Source organism: Saimiri boliviensis, chromosome 1 (assembly GCF_048565385.1).
Source record: "Saimiri boliviensis isolate mSaiBol1 chromosome 1, mSaiBol1.pri, whole genome shotgun sequence".
Taxonomy (NCBI): domain Eukaryota; kingdom Metazoa; phylum Chordata; class Mammalia; order Primates; family Cebidae; genus Saimiri; species Saimiri boliviensis.
The window spans coordinates 14,847,647-14,872,306 of record NC_133449.1 but is presented as its reverse complement, the minus strand read 5'-3'; the positions used below and the strand labels follow the sequence as shown (position 1 = coordinate 14,872,306).

The 24,660-nt window shown below is 40.3% G+C and overlaps 1 protein-coding gene across 3 annotated transcripts in view; it reads left to right on the top strand.

Annotated features, from left to right (window-relative positions):
• Nucleotides 1–24,660, top strand: part of NBAS (NBAS subunit of NRZ tethering complex) — a 420,713-nt gene that overhangs the window by 232,431 nt on the left and 163,622 nt on the right. For all 3 annotated transcript variants that reach the window (XM_074394213.1, XM_003935214.4, XM_074394217.1), the window contains 2 exons: nt 10,976–11,052; nt 11,445–11,582. In XM_074394213.1, coding sequence (XP_074250314.1) covers nt 10,976–11,052; nt 11,445–11,582 — 215 coding nt within the window. The remainder of the gene's footprint in view (nt 1–10,975; nt 11,053–11,444; nt 11,583–24,660) is intronic.

Genomic DNA, 24,660 nt, shown 5'->3' with positions numbered 1-24,660 from the left:
ATATAATGTTATTACATACTTAATAGACTACAGTATAGTGTAAACATAACTTTAATATGCACTGAGAAACCAAACAATTTGTGTGATGTGGTTTATGGCAATATTTGCTGTATTGTGGTAGTCTGGAACAAAAACTTCCAGTATCTTTGAGATATACTTGTACCTGTATGTGAATCTGAATACCTCTCATATAAAAGGTACAAAAGGCAAAATAATGGAACAAAAAGGCTTTACAAAAAGGCCAAATAATGGAACCACATGGTTAAAGGTCTTAAAATTGGCTGCTTTCTTGGAGTAGACCCTCTCAAGTTGATCGCTCATTGTATTAGTCTTCTGATATTTTCCAGTGCTGTTTTTGGAGAAACGTTGAGTATGTAAGCAGTTGGGCCCTTGAGAGGTGCATATTTCTGGGTTAATCGGCCTCCTCTTTTCATAGAATCCTTACAGTACTTGGCCATCTTTGTGTAGTTGATAACTAAATGATGAGGTATCAAAACGATCTTGAGGAGTAAAGCAAATAGTGAGGTTTTCTTGTGGAGCTTTATGGAGTGGGGAAACATACTTGAAGATGATTAGGGATCTCTTCCAGTTCCCTTTCTAACTGTGTGGACATTATTCACTGAAGGAGAGGTCATCTAGCCACCTGTGTGCCAGGCCCTGTCCTAGGAACTTAGAATATAAAGTTAGAGACATTGTCCTTGTCTTCAGCAGTCTTATAAAAGAGATGGGGAGACAGACAGATGTGTGATACGTGCTATGACAGGCTAACCCAGGCGCACTGGGATGGTAGAGGTGTGGCAGCTGAGGGAGAAGGTGTCGTGAAGAGGCCTTCTGAAAGCAGGCGATATTTGACTATGACTTGGAAGGGGATTAGAGGAGGAAATGAATAGAGGTGGGTTTAGGAGAAGAAGAAATGAGATATTTTAGGAAGAGGGAATAAAATTCACAGAGGCAAGGAACATTTAAAACTTTATGATTTTTCGGGGATATGTGTGGCCAGCCAGTGGAGAAATGAAACGATAGTAGGCTGAGAAGGAGTGCAAGGTTTTGTTAGTGAATTTAAACATTTTGAATGAACCCTCTATCAGGAGCTGTAGGGATTTCAAGCAGAAGAATATTACTCTGTTTTCCTTTGCTTCTGTTTTCTTGTCTATAAAGCTTCAATGTTTTGCCTCGGGGCTGTTGCTCCCTGATGGCTTCATGCTGGGGTCCCACATGTACACCTCGGCTCAGTCCGGTCTCCTGACTTGCATGATTGCCCTTGCTACCAGCTTGCCCTTCGGTCGATCCAGTTGTGATTTCACCATTTTTTCAGGACTTACCTCTGTAGTTCTCCTTCCTGGTGACACTTTAGAATTTCTTAGGAAAATTTTTAAGAAATACCACGGCCCTTGAATCCATGGTAGGTGATTTTTTCAGTAACTCTAGAGTTGGGCATATTTATCAATTTTAATTTTTTATGAGCTAACATCTTGCTCTGTTGCCCAGGCTGGAGTACATTGGCATGACTGTGGTTTGCTGCTGTCTCAGCCTCCTGAGCACAAGCGACCCTCCCACCACCACCTCCTAAGAAGCTGGAACTACAGGTGCACACACCATGCCCAGCTAAATTTTTTTCTTGTTAGTGTAGAGACAGAGTAGAGTCTCTTTATGTTGCCCAGGCTGGTCTCAAACTCCTGGACTCAGGCAGTCCTCCCATCTCAGCCTCCCAAACCACACCTGGCTCATACATCATATGTTTTCTGGAGAACCTCAGGGGATTCAATTGTGAAACCATAGTCAAGACTGTTTGGAAAGTTTCACTTTAAATATTAGATTCTCCCCAGCCTCATATGTCCATTTTCATACTGAGACCTAACACTCTGACCTTCTCACTAGGCAGCGTAGAGAAAACTCCCCAGGTCTTTTATGGCTGTGTCTGGTCTCTTCAACTTAAGGCTCAAACTCTGAGCACCACATCTAATTCCAAATCTTCTATCCTTACAGCTGTGAGGATTTTCTATGAGGTAGCTATGTAATGAATGTGTCTTCGCAATGATGAGAGTAAGTACAGTGTGTCTGTCAGAGTCACTGGGCCGGTGAACTGAGCGTGCGCTCTTAGTGCATCTGCGCCCTAGTTTATGTACTGTGCTTAGTGGTGTCTATGGGATTTTAAGGGCCTGCAGTGATTTTCTGTCTGCCCTGGTATTTCTTGAGATTATATTTTCTGACAATCAGATTTTAATATTTCACCAGAGAAAGCATCTAAGTCTATTAAGGAATTTTTAAAAAATTTCAAATGTCATTGAATGATAAAAACATTTCAGAACACTTACAATTTATATTAAGAAAACATATTACTATACCATCAATATTAAATGTAGAGGTGATTTTTAATAATAATCCCTTTATGTACATTTGGGTTTATAATTTATGAAGCATTTTCATATTCCCTATCACATTTGATATATTTTGCTAATGCCAGTATGTCTGGAACAGTTACCTTTGGCTATTTTATAGTATCAAATATTTGTTAGAAACTCAGCAGAATTGAAAAATGATGTAGGTTATAAGTGACACAGATTAAAAATTGTGGTAAAAAAGTAATTCTGGACTTTAGAAGTAGGTCATGATATAAATTAAACTTTCTAACATGATCTGACTTTTTAAACTTTTTTAATAAAGTTGATGAAAAGATTTTTATGGAGACTTAACTGGAGAAAATTGGTCATTATTTATTTAGCTAGATGAATGATTTAATGGCTAATGATGTCCAAATCAATAATATGGGCAACCTTATGAGTTTTGTTCTGGAATTAAATTTATCAGAGTGCTTTCTAGAGGCACTTACTTTGCACAGAATTAGTGCTTGAAGGCTTAAGCATAGATTTCATCTGGTTTTGGCCATATAACTTGTTTAGAGAATGCATTGTGTTCAAGGTTTGAGAACTAGCATTACATATTAAATTCATGCACACTGCTAAATGTAGAGCAGGTTTTATTTATTTATTTATTTATTTATTTATTATTTATTTATTATTTATTTATGTTCAGTGGTAAAGCCCCTGTGATTCAGTCTCTAGCCAATATTACATGTTTTGCATTTCAGCAAAATCTGCTTACCATCTTCTCTGAATATTTTTGTCAAGTATTGCTTCATATGGTATACAAATTCCACGGCTAAGAAGCTTCCAAGTGTGGGTTTTGATTTCCATCTGATTAGAAACTCTGAGTCTGGGTGAGGGCTGCTGAGGCAGTTTGATGCCCAGGAGTGGAGTGGAGGGAGACTCATGTCCTCCACCATCCCCATCAGTTCCCTAAAATTCATGTTAGTTAGGAAAGCCTTGGGCTAGGCATTTGGGTTATAGAGATGAATGGCCTGGGATCACTGTGTAGGAGAAAAAGAGTCATGAGATAACTTCAGCAATGATTGTGTTAGAGATTCGAGAAGAGAGTTTCCTTTCATCTCGAGTCACATGGAGAATGGTATACTTGATGTCTGGGATTCTTCCAGTCTTGAAGCAGCTGGGAGGTCATGGGTTTACTGTAGCCTGAAACTCAGCTGGCTGAGTGCAGTGCTGGAGACCAGGCATGTATAACTTGTCCAGAAGCGTCTTTTAGGAACCCCCTTTTGGGAAATAAGTAACTGACAGGGAGCTTAAGCATTTGACACAGTTTTCAGGGAGGATTTCTTTCTCTTTTCTTCACCAGTGTTTTTATTGAGAAAATTAAAAATTCACAGTAAAGTTGAAATAATTCTGCAGTGAACTCCCATATACTCTTCAATTAATATTGCCGCATGTACTATACCTATATTTCTCCACCCCTCAATCAGTCAAACTCAACTTCATTTTTGATGCATTTCGAAGTAAATTACAGACATCAGTAAACTTCACCTTTTGGCACCACGCTGCATATCTTTAACTAGAGTGAGCATTTTTTACTTTTGAATGTTTCAGAATTCACAGTGAAATACAAAAATCTTACTTGTATAACTGGACAGGTTCTGACAAGTACAGCACCTGTGTAACTCCTGTCACGATGCAGAGACCTCACTGCCACCGTAAAGTCTCATCCTCTTCTGAGCACATGCCCAACCCACACTTCCTATAGGGCACCCCATGCTCTGATTTTTCCCCACTGTAGATTACTTTTGATTGTTCTAGAATTCATTAAGTACAATTATATAGTAAGTATTATTTTGTATGACACGTAAAGTGCGTTTTTTTGAGATTCATCTATATGGCATTGTTGGTAGATTTTTATTTTAAATTATTGAGTAGTATTTCATTGTATGCCTATAAAACTGTTTATCCACCCTTCTATTAAAGGATACCTGGGGCAGGCTGAGGCATGAACCTGGGAGACAGAGGTTGTAGTGAGTCAAGATCACATCATTGCACTCCAGCCTGGGCGAAGGAGTAAGACTCCGTCTCAAAAAAAAAAAAAAAAAAAAAAAAGGATTTGGCTTATGGTGGTGGTTGTTTTTTTTTTTTTTTTTTTTTTTTTTTGAGACGGAATTTCGCTCTTGTTACCCAGGCTGGAGTGCAATGGCGCGATCTCGGCTCACCGCAACCTCCGCCTCCTGGGTTCAGGCAATTCTCCTGCCTCAGCCTCCTGAGTAGCTGGGATTACAGGCACGCGCCACCACGCCCAGCTAATTTTTTGTATTTTTAGTAGAGACGGAGTTTCGCCATGTTGACCAGGATGGTCTCGATCTCTTGACCTCGTGATCCACCCGCCTCGGCAGGCTTGGCCGGGCGCGGTGGCTCAAGCCTGTTATTTTTTTTAAAAGCTTCTGTGAAATCTCATACAGGTGTTTTTGTGGACATGTATTTTTATTTCTTATAGGTAAATTTTAATGGTAGAATTGCTGGGTCGAAGGTTATGGGTTTGTTTAGTTTTATAAGGAACCGCCAGACCTCTCTTACTTTCAGCTGTTGTGGATTTTCTGGACCGTGGTGTTTCAAGACTGCAGGTTTTCTATCTGAGTTTTACCTGCCCAGCATGGCACAGGCAGAAGTTTGCCCTTAGGACTGAAGCTGTAAAGATGGGAAACTCACCAGTACCATTCATTCCTTCAAATGGCAACCGTCTTCCAGTTTCTGGGTTTTTTTTTTTTTTTTTTTTTTTTTTTTTTTTTTTTTTTAAGGCACCTATCTAGTGGCTTTTAATGCTAGTTTTTGTTGTTGTTGTTGTTTGATTGCTTTGTGCTGGAGTCTCTCTCTGTTGCCCAGGCTGGAGTGCTGTGGTGTGATCAGCTCATTGCAGTCTCCATCTCCCGGGTTCAAGCAATTCTTATGCCTCATCCTACTGAGTAGCTGGGACTACAGGTGCATGCCATCACGTGTGGGTAGTTTTTTGTGTTTTTAGTAGAGATGGGGTTTTACCATCTTTACCAGGCTGGTCTTGAACTCCTGGCTTTAAGTGATTCACCTGCCTCAGCCTCCCAAAGTGGTGGGATTACAGGCATAAGCCACCTCACCCAGCCTTTTAATCCTCGTTTTTATATTTTGTCTAGAGTTTACATTTTAATCTGTAGGAGGGCTATCTGGATAATAGAACCCAATCACCGAAGAATTTAAATAGAGTTAATATTCTGAATTCCACTGGAGTTTACCAGGTGACGTGTGGTTAAAGCCTGAATCATAGTTTCCCAGAAAGGGTAATAGAAAGCCAAAGAGCCTTTTGCTTAAGATTAATTCTGAGAAGTCAACTCATGAATGAAGTCTTTAACTGGTTGAGAGAATTTTGCACATTCTTCAACTGGCTTGGGTGATTGAAATAGATGTCAAGAAGTCCCTAGGGAATCAGACAGATCCCCAAAGCTCCTGCGGACAACTACGTGATGCCTGTACTGCACCCCTGACCAATAAAATGGACATTTTGGGGCATTTAAATTTTTTTTTTTAAAAAAAATAGATGTTCAGGTGGGTGAACTGCACAAGCTCAACAGCATTTCTGGAGGAGATGCTCAAAGTGAGAATTTAAAAAGCACATGGCAGTACCAATGAATGCAGTTGCATGTATTGTTCGAGCCAGGAGTTCTACTTCTAGGAATTTATCCTAAGAATATCTTCTTTCACATTCTTAAAATGACATATGTTAATTGTTTGTCATAGCGTAAGGTTGTCAATAGCCTGATAGGTACTGGTCAAGAAAGATCTTATTTTGGATCTTGTTTTCTGTCTTCACAGATGAACTGCCTTTCTGAGTTTGCCAGATTTATGTAAGCTTCCAAGCCTGTGTACAAACAAGATAATACTATCTCCTTGTGGGATTTTTGAGATACTTTGAGCTAATTGATGTCAAACACCTATGTTATGTTTGGCTTCTCAGAGCATATATTTTTAAAATTATAGTTATTTTTATTTTAGATTAATTTTATTATTAGTGTTATAAAAGGCAATGGCATGAGCACAGACAGAGTTTGGAATTCAGACTGATTGGGTTGACATACAGGGTAGGTTTAATGGCAAATTAAAACCACAAATTAAGGTTGGCCCATATTTATGGAGACTTTAAATGCACAGTAGGAAATGTTAACTTTTATTTTTTTAGGGAATGGGAAACTAATGAAGATTCTTTTCTTTCTCTAAGCTAGAGGATGATACAAATACCCAGTGCTTAAGTAAAATTAATATGAAACTGCTATTTTAAGAAAGTGCTTGAAGGAGAAAGACTGAAGGCATCAGGTAGAGCAGCATTGGGGGGCTGTTGAAAGGGTCTAATTTTTCAACAATTGAAGCTTAGGGTTTGTGGCAGTGAAAACAGAAAATCTGTATGGAAGAGTTCTTTGGAAATTATTCAGTAGGATTTGATGACGAACCAAGTGCCGGCAGCAGAGGAGAGGAATGAAGTCCTAAGATGACTCTGTGATGTCAAGTTTAGTTTTTTGGGAAGATAAGGTATTATTTTAGAAATATGAAAGATATTGGTTAAAGAATGATTAATTTGGGGTAGCAGTTAAGTGACAGTGTCCAACAAGGAGTTGGTAAGGCAAATCTTGTGAGATGGTTCAAACCTAAATAGTGGGAAAGTAGACCAGGGCACCAGTTGAATTTGAGAACGGAATTGAGGTCAGGCACAGTGGCTCATGTCTGTAATTCCAGCACTTTGGGAATTCAAGGCAGGAGGATCATTTGAGGTCATCAATTAAAGACCAGCTTGGGCAACATCAGAATACCCTGTCTCTACAAAAAAAAAAAAAAAAAAAAAAAAGATGTTAAGGAAATAGCTGTGATGGCACACGCCTATCATTCTATAGCTACATGGGAAGCTGAGGCAGGAGGTGTTCACTTGAGCCCAGATTTTGAGGCTGCAGTGAGCCAAGATTGTGCCATTGCACTATACCCTGGGCAATAGACTAAGACCTCATCTCTTTAAAAAGGAAAGAAAAAAAGGGTAGTTGAACAAGGACGGAGATCTGGTGAGACACATGAGGAAGACCATCTGAGGAACAGAATCAGGAGAACTCAGTGTCCTTGAAGCCAAAGTGAGCCTTCCTGGCAGTGCCTGGTGCCACAGTGAGATTTAAGAAAGAAAGGAGAGAGAAAAGACCTTGGGTTTGGTGACCTTTGGAGGTCCTATTAATTGGGACCCAGGGTTAGAGGGAGTTGAGGAAAGAGTGAGTGTTAAGGTAGTGGGTGCAGTGGGGCAGACCTCTCACTAGTAAGGTTCCAGTGAAAAGAAAAGGGACTCTGGAGCTTGACGGAATGGAGAATTTTCAAGTGGAGAATTCTTTTCTAACCCTGAGGTGATTTGCTTGTGTATTGGCACCGGGCAAATAAAAAAGTTAACTGTGATTCAAAACCCTATTTTGGAAGTTGAGGAAAACATCTGACTTTTTCCATAGAGAAGTTGTGAGGAGGAACTAATTCAAATGATTGCTGAGTGCTCAGTGAGAAGCAGCTAAGCCACGGGAAATACGGTGACAGACGTGTATCGGCCCATCAGGTGTGACTGTTGAAGTCTACTCTTGCTTCTTGGTGAAATTAGTCTTCATGCTTACATGCAATCGTTAATTCATTAATAATTAGGATTTGTATAAAATGGAAATAATTGTCTCTGTTGCACTGTGGTTGTTATTGGAAGAAACTTTATCAGTCATTTTTTTTTAGGGGGAAATGGAAACATGGTATAACCAGAGAAAAGAATTTGCTTCCTCAGGCCTGCGGTTTATAGAGGGAAGGAGGGAACCTTCTGTGCACTTTCTGTAGCTAGAGTGACGCTCTGCACTTTGCATAGCTTATTCACTTAATCCTCATTTACATAGGAGGCAAATAGTGTTCCAGATCCCAAATCTAAAATCCTTTGAAAACCAGAAAGATTTTTGTAATTTGTTTGGCGTCGAAACCTGAACTAAACTGACATGAGTCTACTTTATACCCTGCTTATCTCACTTGAGTATTCAAATCTTTTGCAACAGGGATATTAATGTCTTTGATTATTGAGTGTTCCCATACCATACATAGGGTGTCATGTAATATATGGTGCATATATAGCACAACCTCCTAAAGTCCAAAACGTTCTGTATTCTGAAACTCAAATTATGTGGTCAATCGGTTGGACCCCTGAGCTTTGATCCGAGGACTTTCTGGTTCTGACAATGGTTTCTTTCCTGCTGTAGCATTCTGCTTGATTTTGTAGGCAAGAGTTTCATTATCTATTTATAGATTTTGTTATAGTTCTAAGACCTGCCTGGGATTTTGGTTTTATTTGAGTATTAGTAAAACTCGCAGACATGGAAATGATTGTCATGAAGGAAGAAGTTTATATTCACAGATCCCTAAAAATGGAAGACAGTCCACACCCATGTGGAGAAGCGTCTGGTGGTTTAAAGGCAGAAGGAGGCACAGGAAAGCTTGACAAGGGCCCAGGTTCTATGGGAAGTAATGGACGAGGCAGGGTAGGCAAGGTTGGGCAAATTGATGATTAGATAGTATGGATAATTTGGCTAGGCTCTGGGATGTAGGGATGGTCTCTGATTGTTTAGTTACCTTGCTGTGTAGTGATTAAAGTAGAGAATTATTGCCTCTTGGGGTAGAAAAGCCAAGATAGGGGAGGTGGTTCAAAGTATGGGCTGTGGGTTGGTTGATTGGCATGTCAGATGTGTGCTCACAGGCAAGTTGTTTCACTCTCTAGGTCAGTCAGTCGTCCCCAAACTACGACCCGCGGGCCGCATGCGGCCCCCTGAGGCCATTTATCCGGTCCCCTGCCGCACTTCAGGAAGGGTCACCTCTTTCATTGGTGGTCAGTGAGAGGAGCACAGTATGTGGTGGCCCTCCAACGGTCTGAGGGACAGGGAACTGGCCCCTGTGTAAAAAGTCTGGGGACGCCTGCTCTAGGTATTAGCTAGATCTGGGAGGAGAAGTCTCTCGAGGATTAGCAAGGCCTCCACCATGTCAAAGCTGTGCAAAAAAGAAAAAAATAAACATGATTCATATAGTTGTATTTATGAAGTAAAGTCTATGTAGATATCATTGGAACAAACATCTGTATTTCAGGTTGATGATTTTTACCACTTAGTAAAAATAACAGTGATGACCCTTTAGACAACTTTATGAGGGTGATTTTTGTCATTACTTTGAACTCATGAAAATTAACTTTTCTTTTTTGCCTCCTATAAGCCTTGTATTCAATTATATATGTTCAAAAAATGTTAGTGACCGTTTTGTGAGTTTTGTCTATAACTATTTAAAAAATAAACCTACTGGAACTTAAGTATCTCGGTGAAAATTCTCTCAACATTTTCTGGGGACTCTGCATTTATTCCAACAATATCATTGTTGCTGCTTTTTGTTGGGTTGTTTTTGTTTTGGGATTTTTCCTCGAACCTGTAGCATATTCTTTGGAACATTTTCAGTGGTCTCATATTTTTATCCCTGAGGGTACATTGTTTTTCAGAAATGGGCAAATGTGTATTAAGTGAAGGGAAAGATTGGGTGGATGTTGTGGTAATTGTTCTAAAACATGCCTGGGATTTTCGTTTTATTTGGGTACTGGTGAGTTCTAGGTCAGTCTCTGACACTTCAGCCATTTGTAGGTCCCTCTTCACCCTCCCACCATTCCCAGTGCCTAGACTATCAGCTAAACAGAGATTATACAAACAACTTAAACGTTATTCTACATAAGACATAATTGGGAAGGTAAATCTTCTGGGAGAATCATGTGGTGCATTTCCAAAGTCAAATATCATTTACTTTGAATTGTTTGTATACTGTTCTCCTTCATTAGTGCTGATCATAAGAGTCTGTATTTTTTTAAATATTGGGTACATATTGTGATTACATATGACTACCTAGTATTTGCTACTGAGACCCTAAATGAATAGGCTACATTCTTACCGAAACAAACTGTGTACAAACACAGAGTGTATTGGCAACGCATGCTTTTATGTTAAAGCTATAACATTGGCAAGTTGTGGCTTGTATAAAAATTTACATGAGAAGGAAAAGTTTTTAATGGTTGGGATCTTTTAAGACATACAAGCAAAACAAAAGACTGTTTTTCTTTTTGTGGAGAGTGATGAAGAGGGGTGTTATTGGAAAGAACAAAATCATGTTATTGTAGTAAAAGATTTACCCCAAATTTGCACTCATAAAGCTATTTTATTGCTCTGATCATATTTTCAGCCTCCATAGTAGCTAACCTTGATGCACATCATTTTGTAGCACTGTCTGCATCATTAAAACGGAAAGACGTAGCTCTAGGAAACCAAGCCTCCCTAATGTCTGTGCACTTAGCCTTTGCAGCTGCCCTGAGAGAATTTCCTCATGTGTAGATAACCAACAGTATCCTTTTTTTGAGTTAAGGTAACGTTGCTATTCAACACAATTCCATATGATCTGTGTTTAGATGATACCGAATAGACTTTCATAAAAGTTCCCTGCCACTAATTATTTGTTGAAATCTTATAGGGCTGAAAACGTGGCACTTAGTAACAATAAATTTCACATGCAACCTCAGCAAAATAACATTTCTTTTCTGCATTCAGTTCTCCTGCAGCTAGCAAGTGAAGCCTTGCCAAATGACATGACCTTGGCTCTTGCTTATCTTCTTGCCTTACCACAGGTAAGTTTGCCCTTACCAATGAAAAAGAACCTGAAAATGACTAAATGAAAGTGTATACTATGAATTTTCATTGGTAAAATTGTTTATTGCAATTTTACCTCTTAGTTCTTAGTTCTTAGGTGCTAAATGGACCCTGGTCAGTATCTTACAGAATCAGTTCTACAGTTAGCTTCAGTGTTCATCTTCACATCCACTTTTATGTGCATAGGATATGCTTTATAGTGCCTTGCGATTTTTAACTTAGTCATTATTAAGTTGATCTTGAGCTTGAGCTTGAGTTGATATAATGGAAACTTTGTATGAAAAATCTGCAGGAATGACTAGAAATGTAATGGTTTATAATCTTCTTAGTTTCCTTTCAGCTGAGTTAATTCTCCCATGTCGCCTCCTAGGTGTTAGATGCTAACCGGTGCTTTGAAAAGCAGTCCCGCTCTGCGGTATCTCTCCAGCTGGCAGCCTATTACTATAGCCTACAGATCTATGCCCGATTGGCCCCATGTTTCAGGGACAAATGCCATCCTCTTTACAGGGTGAGTCTTCATGATTTCCACCTTATTAATGAGCAAAGTTAAGCCTTTTCTGAAATACTCAAAACACGTGTTTAATTTTTGGAAGAACTGATTGCGTTTTTATCCAGAATGTATTCCAAGTGGCAGATGGCCCTTGGCTTTTCTGTATTCGATGAAGTTGCTTTGCCAGGTATCAGTAAGTAGAGTTTAATATTTATTGTGAGTACTGATTGCTCCCTCTGACTTTTCCTTCATTTACTTTATTTTACTAAGTTTTTAGTTAGGAATAGCTAAGTAGTAGGAAAGGCGAAACAGAGAATTGGTTTTTAAATTTACTTTCTAAAAGAAAGATGGCCGTGCCTAACTTGGGAAAGTAGACAACAAAATCCTTAGAGCAATAACTGCACTGTCATTTTTTTAAAGCCAGAGATATGAAGTGGTCAGTTGTACAGATAGAATGTTGAAATATATTGTTCCTAATTGTCACAAGCCTTAGACAGCTTTTATGTAACTATTGTTAATTTCCAAGCGAAAGCAGGTAAACATGGCCTCAGGCTACATGTGCCTTCTTTTGTGGATACAAAAATATTGCAGGTGCCACTGGAAAATCCCTCCAAGTACTTGTATAGACACACCAGTTTTAATTATCAGCATTGGGAAATTATCTGATTTTTGTATTGGATCATTTTAAGAGTAAATAAATAGACTTTAAGATCAACTGTATGCATAAATCCAAGGTCCAGATTTTATTGAGGCAAGATTTCTTCTTCCTCAACCCCAAACAAATTCTAATACAACTTATATTTTTCCTGTTTTCCCTGATAGTAAATTACTTTATACCAAAATGAAAAGTCCCAAAGCATGTACTATTTGTGACTGGGTTAAATTAGGAGAAAATCGTTAAATTCTATCCCACCTTTTGTATCTCATCATCACTCTTTCCAAACTCAGATATTGTAGTCACTCTATAAGAAAGCCTGTTTAAGATTTCCACAATTAAGGCAGGGCATGGTGGCTAATGCCTGTAATCCCAGCACTTTGAGAGGCTGAGGCGTGTAGATCACCTGAGGTCACGAGTTCAAGACCAGCCTAACCAACATGGAGAAACCCTGTCTCTATTATAAATGCAAAATTAGCCAGCTGTGGTGGCACATGGCTGTAAGACCAGCTAGTTGGGAGGCTGAGACAGGAAAATCGCTTGAATCCGGGAGGCAGAAGTTGCAGTGAGCTGAGGTCACGCCAATTGCACTCCAGCCTGGGCAACAAAAGTGAAACTAAAAAAAAAAAATTCCACAATTAAAACTGGCAAAGAAATAAAGCAGAATACTGAAAAATAAGGGTTAAAACTAAAGGTGCACTTACCTTGATTTTTTTCTATGTTCTTACAGTTATTTCATATGGTAGGAAGCGTATATTTTTCCAGGTCTTACATTTTGTGTAAAGAAATAATTTCATGTGTCTATCAAAGCTCTAGCTGCTTCAACCTTCCAAACCATGTCTAAGAACCTAGAAGGAGGTGAAAACATTCCATTTGTGTGATAGATAGGCTTTCAGGTTTTCATCCGTCTGTGTTTATTTTCAGTAAGACACATGGGAGGACCATCCATAACAGGTGACTCTCCCAGGACACGTCACTGTTAGATGTGTACTGGTTTGAGGCATAGTTTTATTCTCGAGTCAACTTCTGGATATAAGAAACAGGAATGCTTTATTCCTTTAACCAGCTCACCTAGGGTATTACTTTATTTTGGGAATTTTGTGTTTTGTTTTCTGGTAACTACTGCTGCTTTGTGCAGATACTTATTTTATATAAAATTATACTCTAGTAATTTGGGGTTTTTTAATATCTCAGGTATGGTTTTATGTGAAATAACAAACACACATTAATATATGTTATAAATAAGGGACTGAAGTTATTAGGTGGAAATTTAGAGAGTTTATTTTACTCTTATCTTTTCTTCAGTGCTATGTATGTACAAATAATTTTCTCTAAAACTCTAAGTACATTGAAACACAATGAAGCTTTACTTCGACCAAATGCATAGTACCTTATTGTAAACTTGAATTTTTTTCCCCTGAAAGTCAGTTGAAGTCTCAAAATATATTTGACTGTGGTCTCTAAGTAGATGTCATTGACATAGGATGCCTGTGCTGAAATTACATCTCACTCTTCCATTCCAATTATGTCAACTGTATTAAGGCCCTACTATGTGCCTACCCCTTGCTGTACCTTTCCAGAATACATGAGATTGGAAGGCCACTGTATTTGTTCATTTTCATACTGCTGTAAACAGCTTCCCAGTCCAGGCATGGTGGCTCATGCCTACAGTCCTAGCACTTTGAGAGGCTGAGGCAGGTGGATCACCTGAGGTCAGGAGTTGGAGACCAGAATGGCCCTCATGTTGAAACCCCGTCTCTACTAAAAGTACAAAAATTATCTGGGTATGGTGGCAGGCACCTGTAATCCCAACTACTGGGGAGGCTGAGGCAGGAGAATGACCTGAATATGGAAGGTGGACATTGCAGTGAGCCGAGATGGCACCATCGCACTTCATCCTGGGCAACAAGAGTGAAACTACATCTCAAAAGAAAAAGAAAAAGAACTGCCTGAGACTGGGTAATTTATAAAGGAAGGAGATTTAATTGATTCACAGTTCAGCTTGACTGGGGAGGCCTCAGGAAATTTATACTCAAGGAAGAAGGTGAGGCGTAACCAAGGCACCTTCTTCCCAAAATGTTAGGAAAGAGAAATGGCAAGCAAAGGAGTCGAGCTCCTTATAAAACCATCAGATCTCATGAGAACAGCATGGGGGAAACCACCCCCATGATCCAGTTACCTCCACCTGATCTCTCCCTTGATATATGGAAATAATGGGGATTATAATTCAAGATGATATTTGGGTGGGGACACAAAAACTAACCATATCATTCTGCCTCTGGCACCTCCCAAATCTTGTGTCCCTTTCACATTTCAAAACCATGCATGCCTTCCCAACAGTTTGCCAAAGTCTTAATTCATTCCAGCATTATCTCAGAAGTCCAAGTCCAAAGTCTTATCTGAGACAAGGCAAGTCGCTTCTGCCTATAAGCCTATAAAATCAAAAGCAAATTAGTTCCTTCCTATAGGTGACTTTACTCTGCTTCCCTTTAATCATGAGTTCTAATTCCAAACAATCTCTTTGTGAATGTATAATACCGATTGCTTTTAAGAGCACTCAAGTCACCCGTTGAATGATTTGCTTCTTAGCAATTTCTTCTACCAGATACCCTAAGTCATCTCTCTCAAGCAAAGTTCTACAGGTCTTTAGGGCAGGGGCAAAATACCACCAGTCTCTTTGCTAAAGAATAGCAAGAGTGAACATTTGTCCCCAACAAGTTCCTCATCTCCATCTGAGACTACCTCAACCTGGGCTTCCTTGTCCGTACTTCTGTCAGCATTTTGGTCAAAGTCATTCAACGAGTCTCTAGGAAGTTCTAAACTCTTTCACACCTCTCTGTCCTCTTCTGAGCCCTCCAAACTGTTCCAGCCTCTGCCTGTTGCTCAGTTCCAGAGTTGCTTTCACATTTTCAGGTACCTTTATAGCAGCACCACACTTTCTGCAGTATTAATTTATTGTTTTAGTCTGTTTCTTTTTCCTTTTTTACTTGCGTCCGACTCCTAATTCCTTCAGCTGTTGTAAACTGTTTTTATACTGCTGTAAAGAATTACCTGAGACTGGGTAATTTATAAAGGAAAGAGGCTTAATTGACTCACAGTTCAGCATGGCTGGGGAGGCCTCAGGAAACTTTAAATCATGATGGAAGGCAAAGGGGAATCAAGGCACCTTCTTCACAAGGCGGCAGGAAGAAGTGCTGAACAAAGCAGGAAAAGCTTTTTATAAAACCATCAGATCTTGTGAGAACTCACTATCAGGAGAACAGCATAGGGGAAACTGCCCTCATGATTCAGTTACCTCCACCTGGTCTTTCCATTGACACATGGGGATTATCAGGATTATAATTCAAGATGAGATTCGAGTAGACACACAAAGCCTAACCATATCAGCCACTCCCATCAATCAGCTGTCAGTCATTAAGCATCCCTCATGTGCCACACCCTGTTCCTGAGCCTTGGGGTCCGGAGATGACTATGGCAGGGCACCGGACCTCAGTGACCTTGCCACATGCTCTAAATTCGTATGAGGCAGTTAAGTAAATGTGGATTAGACTGGCAGTAAAATGGAGAACTAAAGATGGATGTGGGAGAGACAAAGTTACAGCTTTTAAAAAAGCCAGAAAGCTGACTGCACAGCCGCGTTCTGGCCTGTCATCTTCAGTTTCATTTCTTTAATTAAAGTAGTTTTCTTGGAGGAAAATTATAGTACAACTTACGTTTTTCCTGTTTCCCTGATAGTAAATTACTTTGAACCACAATAAAAATTGTACTAATGCATGCAGTGTTTGTGACTCGGATAAGTTAGGATAAATCTGTTACATTCTGTTCCACTTTTCGTATCTGGCCATGACTCTTTCCAAATTTACAGATTGCAGTCACTCTACAGGAAACCCTCTTTGGGATGTCCACATCTGAAGCTTGCCAAGAAATAAAGCAAAATACTGAAGGATAAGGGTTCAAAGTGAAGGTGTGTTTATCTTGGTTTCTACTTCTGTGTTCCTACAGTTCTTTCCACTTCATGAAAAGTGTATTTTATTTCCAGGTCTTTTAGTTTGTATACCCTTTAACCTATTCGGCATTAGAGTACCTACTCTAAAGGACACAGAGCGTGGCATTGTCGTATAAAGAATAAGTCTGGATTTTTATCCCGTCCTGCCTCTTACCCAATTTCTGTTTCTTCCATCCATTTTCTATCAACCCACCATCTCTGCCCATTAATTCTTGTTCTTATTTCTATCACTGTGTTTCTATTGTATTAGGGTTCTCTAGAGGGACAAAAGGAATAGGATATATGTATATATGAAGGGGAGTTTATTAACCACCCACAATGATGAAGTCCCATGAAAGGCCATCTGCAAGCCGAGGAGCAAGGAAGCTAGTGCGAGTCCCAAAACCTCAAAAGAGGGGGAGCCGACAGTGCAGGCTTCAGTCTGTGGCTGAAAGCCCAAGATCCACTAGCAAAGATCCACTTACACCACTGCTGTAAGTCTAAGAGTCCAAAAGCCGAAGACATTAGAGTCTGATGTTTGAGGGCAGGAGGCATCCAGCACGGGAGAAAGATGAAGGCTGGAAGACTTAGCCAGTCGTCTTCTCCCACCTTCTGCCTGCTTTATTCTAGCTGCGCTGGCAGCTGATTAGGTGGTGCTCACCCACACTGAGTGGGGGTCTGCCTCTCCCAGTCCACTAACTCAAGTGTTCATCTCTTGGCAGCACTCTCACAGACACACCCAGAAACAGTACTTTGCATCCTTCAATTCAGTCAAGTTGACCTTCATATTAACCATCACATGTATCAAACTGGCTTTTCCTTTGAAAGTGTCCCTTGGAGCTCTCCTGCCCTCATGCTAGCTCTTGGCCTCAAATTCCTGGTTGTCATACTACCCACCCACCCTGTGGCATAGTTCCCACTACCCACCACCATTCCCTTTCTGGGCACAACACCATCGGGTGGCTGCTGTTAGAGTCATGGCTTGAGGAAGCAGCATTAATTCTGTGGGAATAGAAGCCAGTAAAGTCCGTGGGGCCTGGTGATGATGCCTGAACACATGATGTCTAACCTTTCAGCTGCTCCAGACAAAAAGAGGTGACCTCTGGTAGCCTGAGACAGCACATGGGCAGGTCGTGAGCCAGCTAGTTCTGTAGGGGTTTCTTGGCAACCTGTGGAAAGCGTCCGATTGTTGATCTAAAAGGAGAAATGAAGACTTAGAAACCGGGCTGTTTTTCCCCATCAAGATGCAAAGGTATTGTGAATCTCTTCTGGACAGACAGATGTGTCACGAGGGAGTGGGGGAGAGTTACCACCTCTCCATTTGTTTCCGTCTCTTCACCCCGTGTCCTCCCCTTACCCTCTGTAGTTCTTCACCTAAACTCCTGTGACCGCCTGGTGAACATTACCTTGTCTTCATTTTTCTACTTTTATATTTTCCCCCAGACAACTGCCAGAGTAGTCATTCTAAAATGCAGTTGAAGATATCCTCCTCTCTGCCCAAAATCCTTAAGGAACCTCCCATTACCCCAGCATGTTCTGCACGTCCCTGTGATCCAACCTCTGTTTTTCCAACTTCATCTTTCTGTGCTGCAGCCATACCAAAAACTCTCCCTTTAATGCTTTTTGCCACCATTTCTTTGCCTAGCTACTTGGTTCAGGTGTCACCTCACTCAAGAACCTTTCTTTAGTCCTCCCAAGCTGGGTCAGGCCCTCCCAATGTGCTTTTGTACTCCCATGTACTTACCTCTGTCAGAGCACGTGCGTGCTATTGTTTTGAGCTTAAGTATTTTTCATCTTACTGGAAGAGGGTGGGATAAGCTGCATTGCTGTCCTCTGGCTTTCATTTGTCTCCTGTGCTAAATGTTTTCTGTTCTTAGACATCAGATCTGACACTGCCTCCAGGAATTGAATCGGAGGACACCCAGTTCCTGTCTGCTCCCCAACTGATTGCTCACTTGGTGGGGAGAAACTCTCCCCGACTCTTGGTCACAGACATCTTCTGTGTTGATGATGATTGTTGTGGAGTGGGAGCAAAGGGAAGCACAGTGTGGATTTTTCCAAACAGCTGTCTTAAATACCTTTCACGTTCATTCTGCTGTTTGATCCTTTGAGCAACCTCATTTTGCAGAAAAACCGTCTTCTTTGTAGAAGATATGACTCAGAAATGTAGTTACTTGCTCAAGGTTACTCTGATAGAAAGTGGTAGAAAGTGACATCCAGTCATTTAAAGCCCCGGATTCCAGGCGTTGCCTGCTTTTTACTTGGCCAGCGGCCACTCAAGCTTTGTTTCCAAAGAAGCAGGGTCACTCTTTTTCAGATGTGAGTGATATTTGCAGCACGCAAACCTCAGGGGTAACTCCCAGCAGGATATTTTCATGTGCCGCTCCATGTCTACCAGGTAACATCCTGCAAATGACAGATAAGACTCTCAGTGAACTGGCAGGCTCTTCCTTGTACCTCCAGCCGTGTTTCCTGACACTATTTCTTTTGAAGTTTATATTCCGGCTGCTCAGAACTTAGATTTCTCTGAATTGAACATCCTTTGTTGTGCCTCTGTGCACACGCAGATCCGGTTCCCCATCTGAAGTACTTCCTCCTCCTCCCGCTGTGAGTAGGCAAGTCTGAGCTCAGAGGCACCTCCTCTTAATCCTTGCTTGGTCTCCTTCCCTCTCTCTCTGTTCCTTGTGTGTACACTCATGGAAGCAATTCTTTTAGGATTACAGTCGATGCACATCTTTCTCCTCTCAGTGTGGCAGCATTATTTGAAGAGAGGAATTCTATTGCTCCCTGTATCCCCAGACCTAGCCCGTTGTGGTTATTCAGTGACCATTGATTGGCATGTAGATGAGATCAGGAATCATGCCACGTGCTGCGTGTCAGGACAGCTTGAGGCTTCGGGTTTGCAGTGTTGAGTTCTGACCCTCTTGGATTTGATGGAAACACCGGTAGACATGATAGCTGGATGTTGGATGTTTTAAATATACAGGAGGTTTTCATTGACTGCTTAATGGCTCATTATTTGAGTGTTTTCAGCATCTTCCTCTGCATAAAGCAGCACTGCTGAGTTTGGAATTAAATATGACAAACTCCAGATGAATCATCTTGGAAATTGAAATCAAAGTGGTTTCAATTTGTTGCCTACGCGTAATCACACCCAGTGAAGCTTAGCTTTCACTCAGTTGTCTGTTCAGCTTGTTTCTAATTCCACAGTCTTTTCACATTTTCCCTTTCCACCCCCTGGAGTTACGCGCTGCAGGAATGCTAACTTAGGTGGATTACTAGCCTTGAATAAAAGTATTGATAGAATTCTTGTGCTTATTTCTCATGCACAGCCTGTGCATCCTGAAGGGCAGCACTACCCTGAGCCGGCAGAGGCCCCTGGAGCCCAGCAGCTCTCAGATGATCCGTGGAGCCGCCTCCCTCACCTGCATTTTTCTTTTAATTTTATATATTGATGGTTGGCAAATGGTCAGTCCGAGAGAATTTTCTCTTCTAGTATTTGTTCTCCTTAACTCATTTTTATATTTAACAAAGAAAACACACTTGATCCAAAAACTCAAGTGATTGAAATAGTATATAACAAAATGTCAGTTTCCCATTTGTATCCATCCAGAGATAGCTGATGGCTGCACATACTTGTATAACTGGTTTTTTAGATCGATGTTAAATAGGCTGTGCACATTGTTCCGTACTTTGACTTTTTTTGCCTTATATCTTACCTTTGTAATTATTGTAAATGTATTTTGAAGTGTGATCTTTGCAGCATTCTTTTAAAAAAGTGTTCAGAAGATAAAATCAGTTTAAAAATGGAAACATGTCCTTTAGTTTTATAGACTAGGGAAGCAAACTCAGCAGGGGATGAAATTCAGAACTTTATGGTAGACTATTTCTAAAATGAGTTTTTTTAAGCTACTAATTGAAAATACTAAGTAGAAAATTATCTCAAGCAAAATAACAACCCTAAAGGGGAAACACAGCACCTGTTTAAAACTTTCCAAATAATATTAACAAGAAATATAGAGACTATTAAACCGAATGGATTTATTACCTCTACTAGTAAGCAGTAGATTAAGTCATTGAGCATTTTGTTGTCATGAATATTTATGCATATTTTGCTTTTACAGGGAGTTGACCATATTCTTTAAAGAAATCATACTTTATTCACCTCACTGAAGAACTACGTTGCCAAGTTTTAGGGGGAAAATGAAGTAATTTAACTTCATAATTTCCTGTTTAAATTATGAATGGCTTTTTATGCTGTCAGTTTTTGCAGCCTATGATATTTTGCCATATTACTTTGAATACTGAATATGGAAGATTTTGAAGCATCCCAGAAAGCTCTTCGTAAGCTTCTTAAAGGCTAAAAGCTTTCATATCCATGCATCATGTCACTGAAGTTAGATGTTGGGAAATGAGGGAGAGAAGTTTAAATGTACTCTGAATAACAAAAAACCTCTGAGTGATTTTAGGTGTGAAGCTGGATGTAGAACAACTCATGGAGACTTGTTCAGCGATATGGGGCAGGTGGGTGGGAAGCCAGGTGGCTTGATTCACTTTCCAGCTGCAAGACTATGGCTCTCGATGTTTCAACTACACATGGTAGTGTCTATAAAACAAGAAACAGGCCAGGCACGATAGCTCATGCCTATAATCCCAGCACTTTGAGAGGCCAAGGCGGTTGGATCACGAGGTCAAGAGATTGAGACCATCCTGGCCAACATGGTAAAACCCCATCTCTACTAAAAATACAAAAATTAGCTGGGCGTGGTGGCACATGCCTGTAATCCCAGCTACTCGGGAGGCTGAGGCAGAAGAATCATTTGAACCTGGGAGGCGGAGGTTGCAGTGAAGTGAGATCGTGCCACTGCACTCCAGCCTGGCAACCTACGGAGACTCCGTCTGAAAAAAAAAAAAAAAAAAAGAAAGAAACAGTGTTTCCCCTGCACATCCCCAGCTTGATAGGAGGTCAAATGAAAATCATGTGAAAGCACTTTTGAAACTTTAAATGTTATGCACTTGAGTGAAAAAAAAATGGATGTATGAAATACAGTGTTGGGATAAATAGGAGGTGTTTTGGAGTATTTGGGGGAAAGTAGTGATAAACTCAGGGGAAGAATTTTTACTCAAATTTAATTTCAATATTGGAAGTAATCATAACCAGTAAAGTTTCTTGAGAAAGAGAAAGTAGCAGTGGCAATGATCAGAAAACAATTTGCATAGGGAGCTAGCGCTTATTCATCCAGTCTCATTTAGTTTTTATGGGGATTCAGAAGAAATTGCTTCAATTTTAGAAATGGAAAATTTAAAGCTCAGGAAGGAAAACCTAGTAATCTGGGTCACCGATGCCAATTCCTATGTTTTTTCACCAAAACTAATTTTGTTTTTGGAAGCTTGAGTAAGAAGTTGACTCTTCTCATGTTTATGAGTTCTTCTCAGTATTATGTTTTATACAATAAATTGAAGTACTGAAAATCTTTTTATATACAACAGATATTTGATGAGCTCTATTCTTGTCTATACTGATAAACCTGCTATCAAAAAATTAATAGACTGTCCCTAATCATCACCTTATTATTTATTTATATTTTATAGAGATAGGGTCCCACTATGTTACTCAGGCTAGTCTCGAACTCCTGGGCTTGAGCAGTCCTCCCACCTTGACCTCCCAAAGTGATGGGATTACAGGCACAAGCATCTGTGCCCAGCCTTACCACCTTATCAAGACAGAATTTTAGAAGGAGGTATATTTATATCAGGGAGTTTACCAGAAAATGATATTGTTGCTTATGATTCTAAAACACTGTGTTATCATTCGAGAAGAAAAAGCAAGAGGCTTGGAAATGCAGCTCAAATCGAATATCTAGTTGAACTCCTAATGGAGATTTATGTTTACACACACAAACACACACAAGCACATATATATGGGATGAGAAGTGGAATGTATGTATGGAAAAAGGTCTACCTGGAACAATACAGTGACAGCCTTAAATCACTGAAAATCTGTCAGTTGTGAAAGGACTCTGATGGCGAGTGTATTCGTTCATTCTCACACTGCTATAAAGAACTACCTGAGACTGGATAAATTATGAAGAAAAGAGGTTTAATTGACTCATAGTTCCACAGACTTAACAGGACACATGGCTGGGAGGCCTCAGGAAACTTAAAATCATGGCAGAAGGCGAAAGGAAAGCCAGCACATCTTACCATAGTGGAGCAGGAGAGATAGCGAGCAAAGGGGGAAGTGCCACTAACTTTTTTTTAATTGTACTTTAGGTTCTGGGGTACATGTGCAGATCATGCAGGATTGTTGCATAGGTACATACATGGCAAGGTGGTTTGCTGCCTCCACCCCCCACCCCCATCACCTGTATCTGGCATTTCTCCCTATGTTATCCCTCCCCAACCTCCCCATCCCCTGCTTTCCCTCCCCTGGCTCCCCCTGCAACTGACCCCAGTGTGTGATGCTCCCCTCCCTGTGTCCATGTGTTCTAATTGTTCAACACCGGCGTATGAGTGAGGACATGTGGTGTTTGATTTTCTGTTCATGTGACAGTTTGTTGAGAATGATGGTTTCTAGATTCATCCATGTCCCTACACTTTTAAACAACCAGATCTCTTGAGAACCTCGTCATAAGAATAGCAAGGGGGAAATCTGTCCCCATGGTCCAGTCACCTCCCACCAGGGCCTCCTTCAGTATGTGGGGATTACAATTCGACATGAGATTTGGGTAGGGACACGGAGCCAAATTATAACGTCAAGTCTTACTTGCATGTAGTGGAGCGGTGTCTACATTGGCCCAATCAAGAGCATTGTATTTTTAAGAGATGCCCTTTCCTACATACCAAATATAAAAGGATGGTTCTTGGGAAGCGTTCTGCATAGTAGTCATAGCATTGTTTGGCCGCTTACCAGCTTAAAGGCCTCAGATAAGTTCATTCTTTACTCATCTGTAAAACAGAGATGACAGTAAGAGATACCTCTTCTGCAGGGTTGTTAGTGCAAAATGAGACTCAGCACATGTTCTAGCACTAGGTGTGTTCCATCCTGAAGACTGAAATACTTGATTTTTATTCTTTAATATTTCTTTGGAAAAGTGATTAAGTTTCTTGTACCAAGAATATGAAATAAAAATGATTAATAGAAGACTAGATAATTTGTATTTAGTAAGTGAAAAGAGATTAAAGTTGTATAAACTGTGTAGAAATCTGTTGGCTATAATTTGTGACCTGAAATTCTAATTTTTTTTTTTTGGGAGATCAAGATCTCACTCTGTCCCACAGGCTGGAGTACAGTGGTGTGATCATAGCTCACTGCAGCTTCAAATTCCTGAGCTCAAGTGATCTTTGTGCTGTGATCATAGCTCACTGCAGCTTCGAATTCCTGAGCTTAAGTGATCCTTGTGCTGCAGCCTCCCTAGTAGGTAGCACTACAGACATGCACCATTATACCAGGCTGATTTTCATTTTCTTAATTTTCGTGCGTAGATAGTATCTCACTATATTGCCCAGACTGGTCTTAAACCCCTGGCCTCAATTGAGCCTCCTCCTTAGGCTTCCCAAAGTGCTGGGATTATCGGTGTGAGCCATCACATCAGCCTAAAATTCTAATTTTTAACAAAGAAATCTATTCAGAATATTTCGTGGAAGAATAAAATGAGATGTAGAGCATCCTTTTTTCTACACCTGGAGGGATTTGCAAAGATTTATTTTTTCAATGATAGCATTCTTTTTTTTCTGAGACAGTCTTGCGTTGTCACTCAGGCTGGAGTTCAGTGGTGCAGTCTCAGCTCACTGCAACCTCTGCCTCCTAGTTCAAGTGATTCTCCCACCTCGGCCTCCTGAGTAGCTGAGACTACAGGTGAGTGCCACCATGCCTGGCTAATTTTTTTTTTTTTTTTGTATTTTCAGTAGAGATGGGGTTTCTCCATGTTGACCAGGTTGGTCTTAAACTTCTGACTTCAAGGAGTCCTGCCTCGGCCTCCCAAAGTGTTGAGATTATAGGCATGAGCCACCATGCCAGGCTTCTTAAGGATAAAATTCTTATACATTTATAGGATTTCAGTCTTAGAAAGGTGATCACCCAGTGATGCTCCTTTGTTTCACATCTAAAGAAACTGAGGCCCAGTGGAATCAAGAGAGGGAATCAGCTGCTCCCTCCATGGAGTTCGTAGCACTCTCAGCTTATGATTCTATAAGGCTGCGTATATTCGGATGCCTTCTGTGAATTGTTTATGTGTACCTCCTTGAACCTGGAATCCCAGCACTTTGGGAAGCCTAAGGAGGAGGCTCAATTCAATCACTAGTTTTTAATTCGTTCAGAGTAAGCTCTGTGTCCAATTTGTTTTCATATAATAATGGAGAAAAGAGAGCTTTAACATACCTTTTTTTTTTTTTTTTTTTTTTTTTGGTACTTGGTAACAAACTGTGAGGAGGATGTGCTATTGACATTCTTTTAT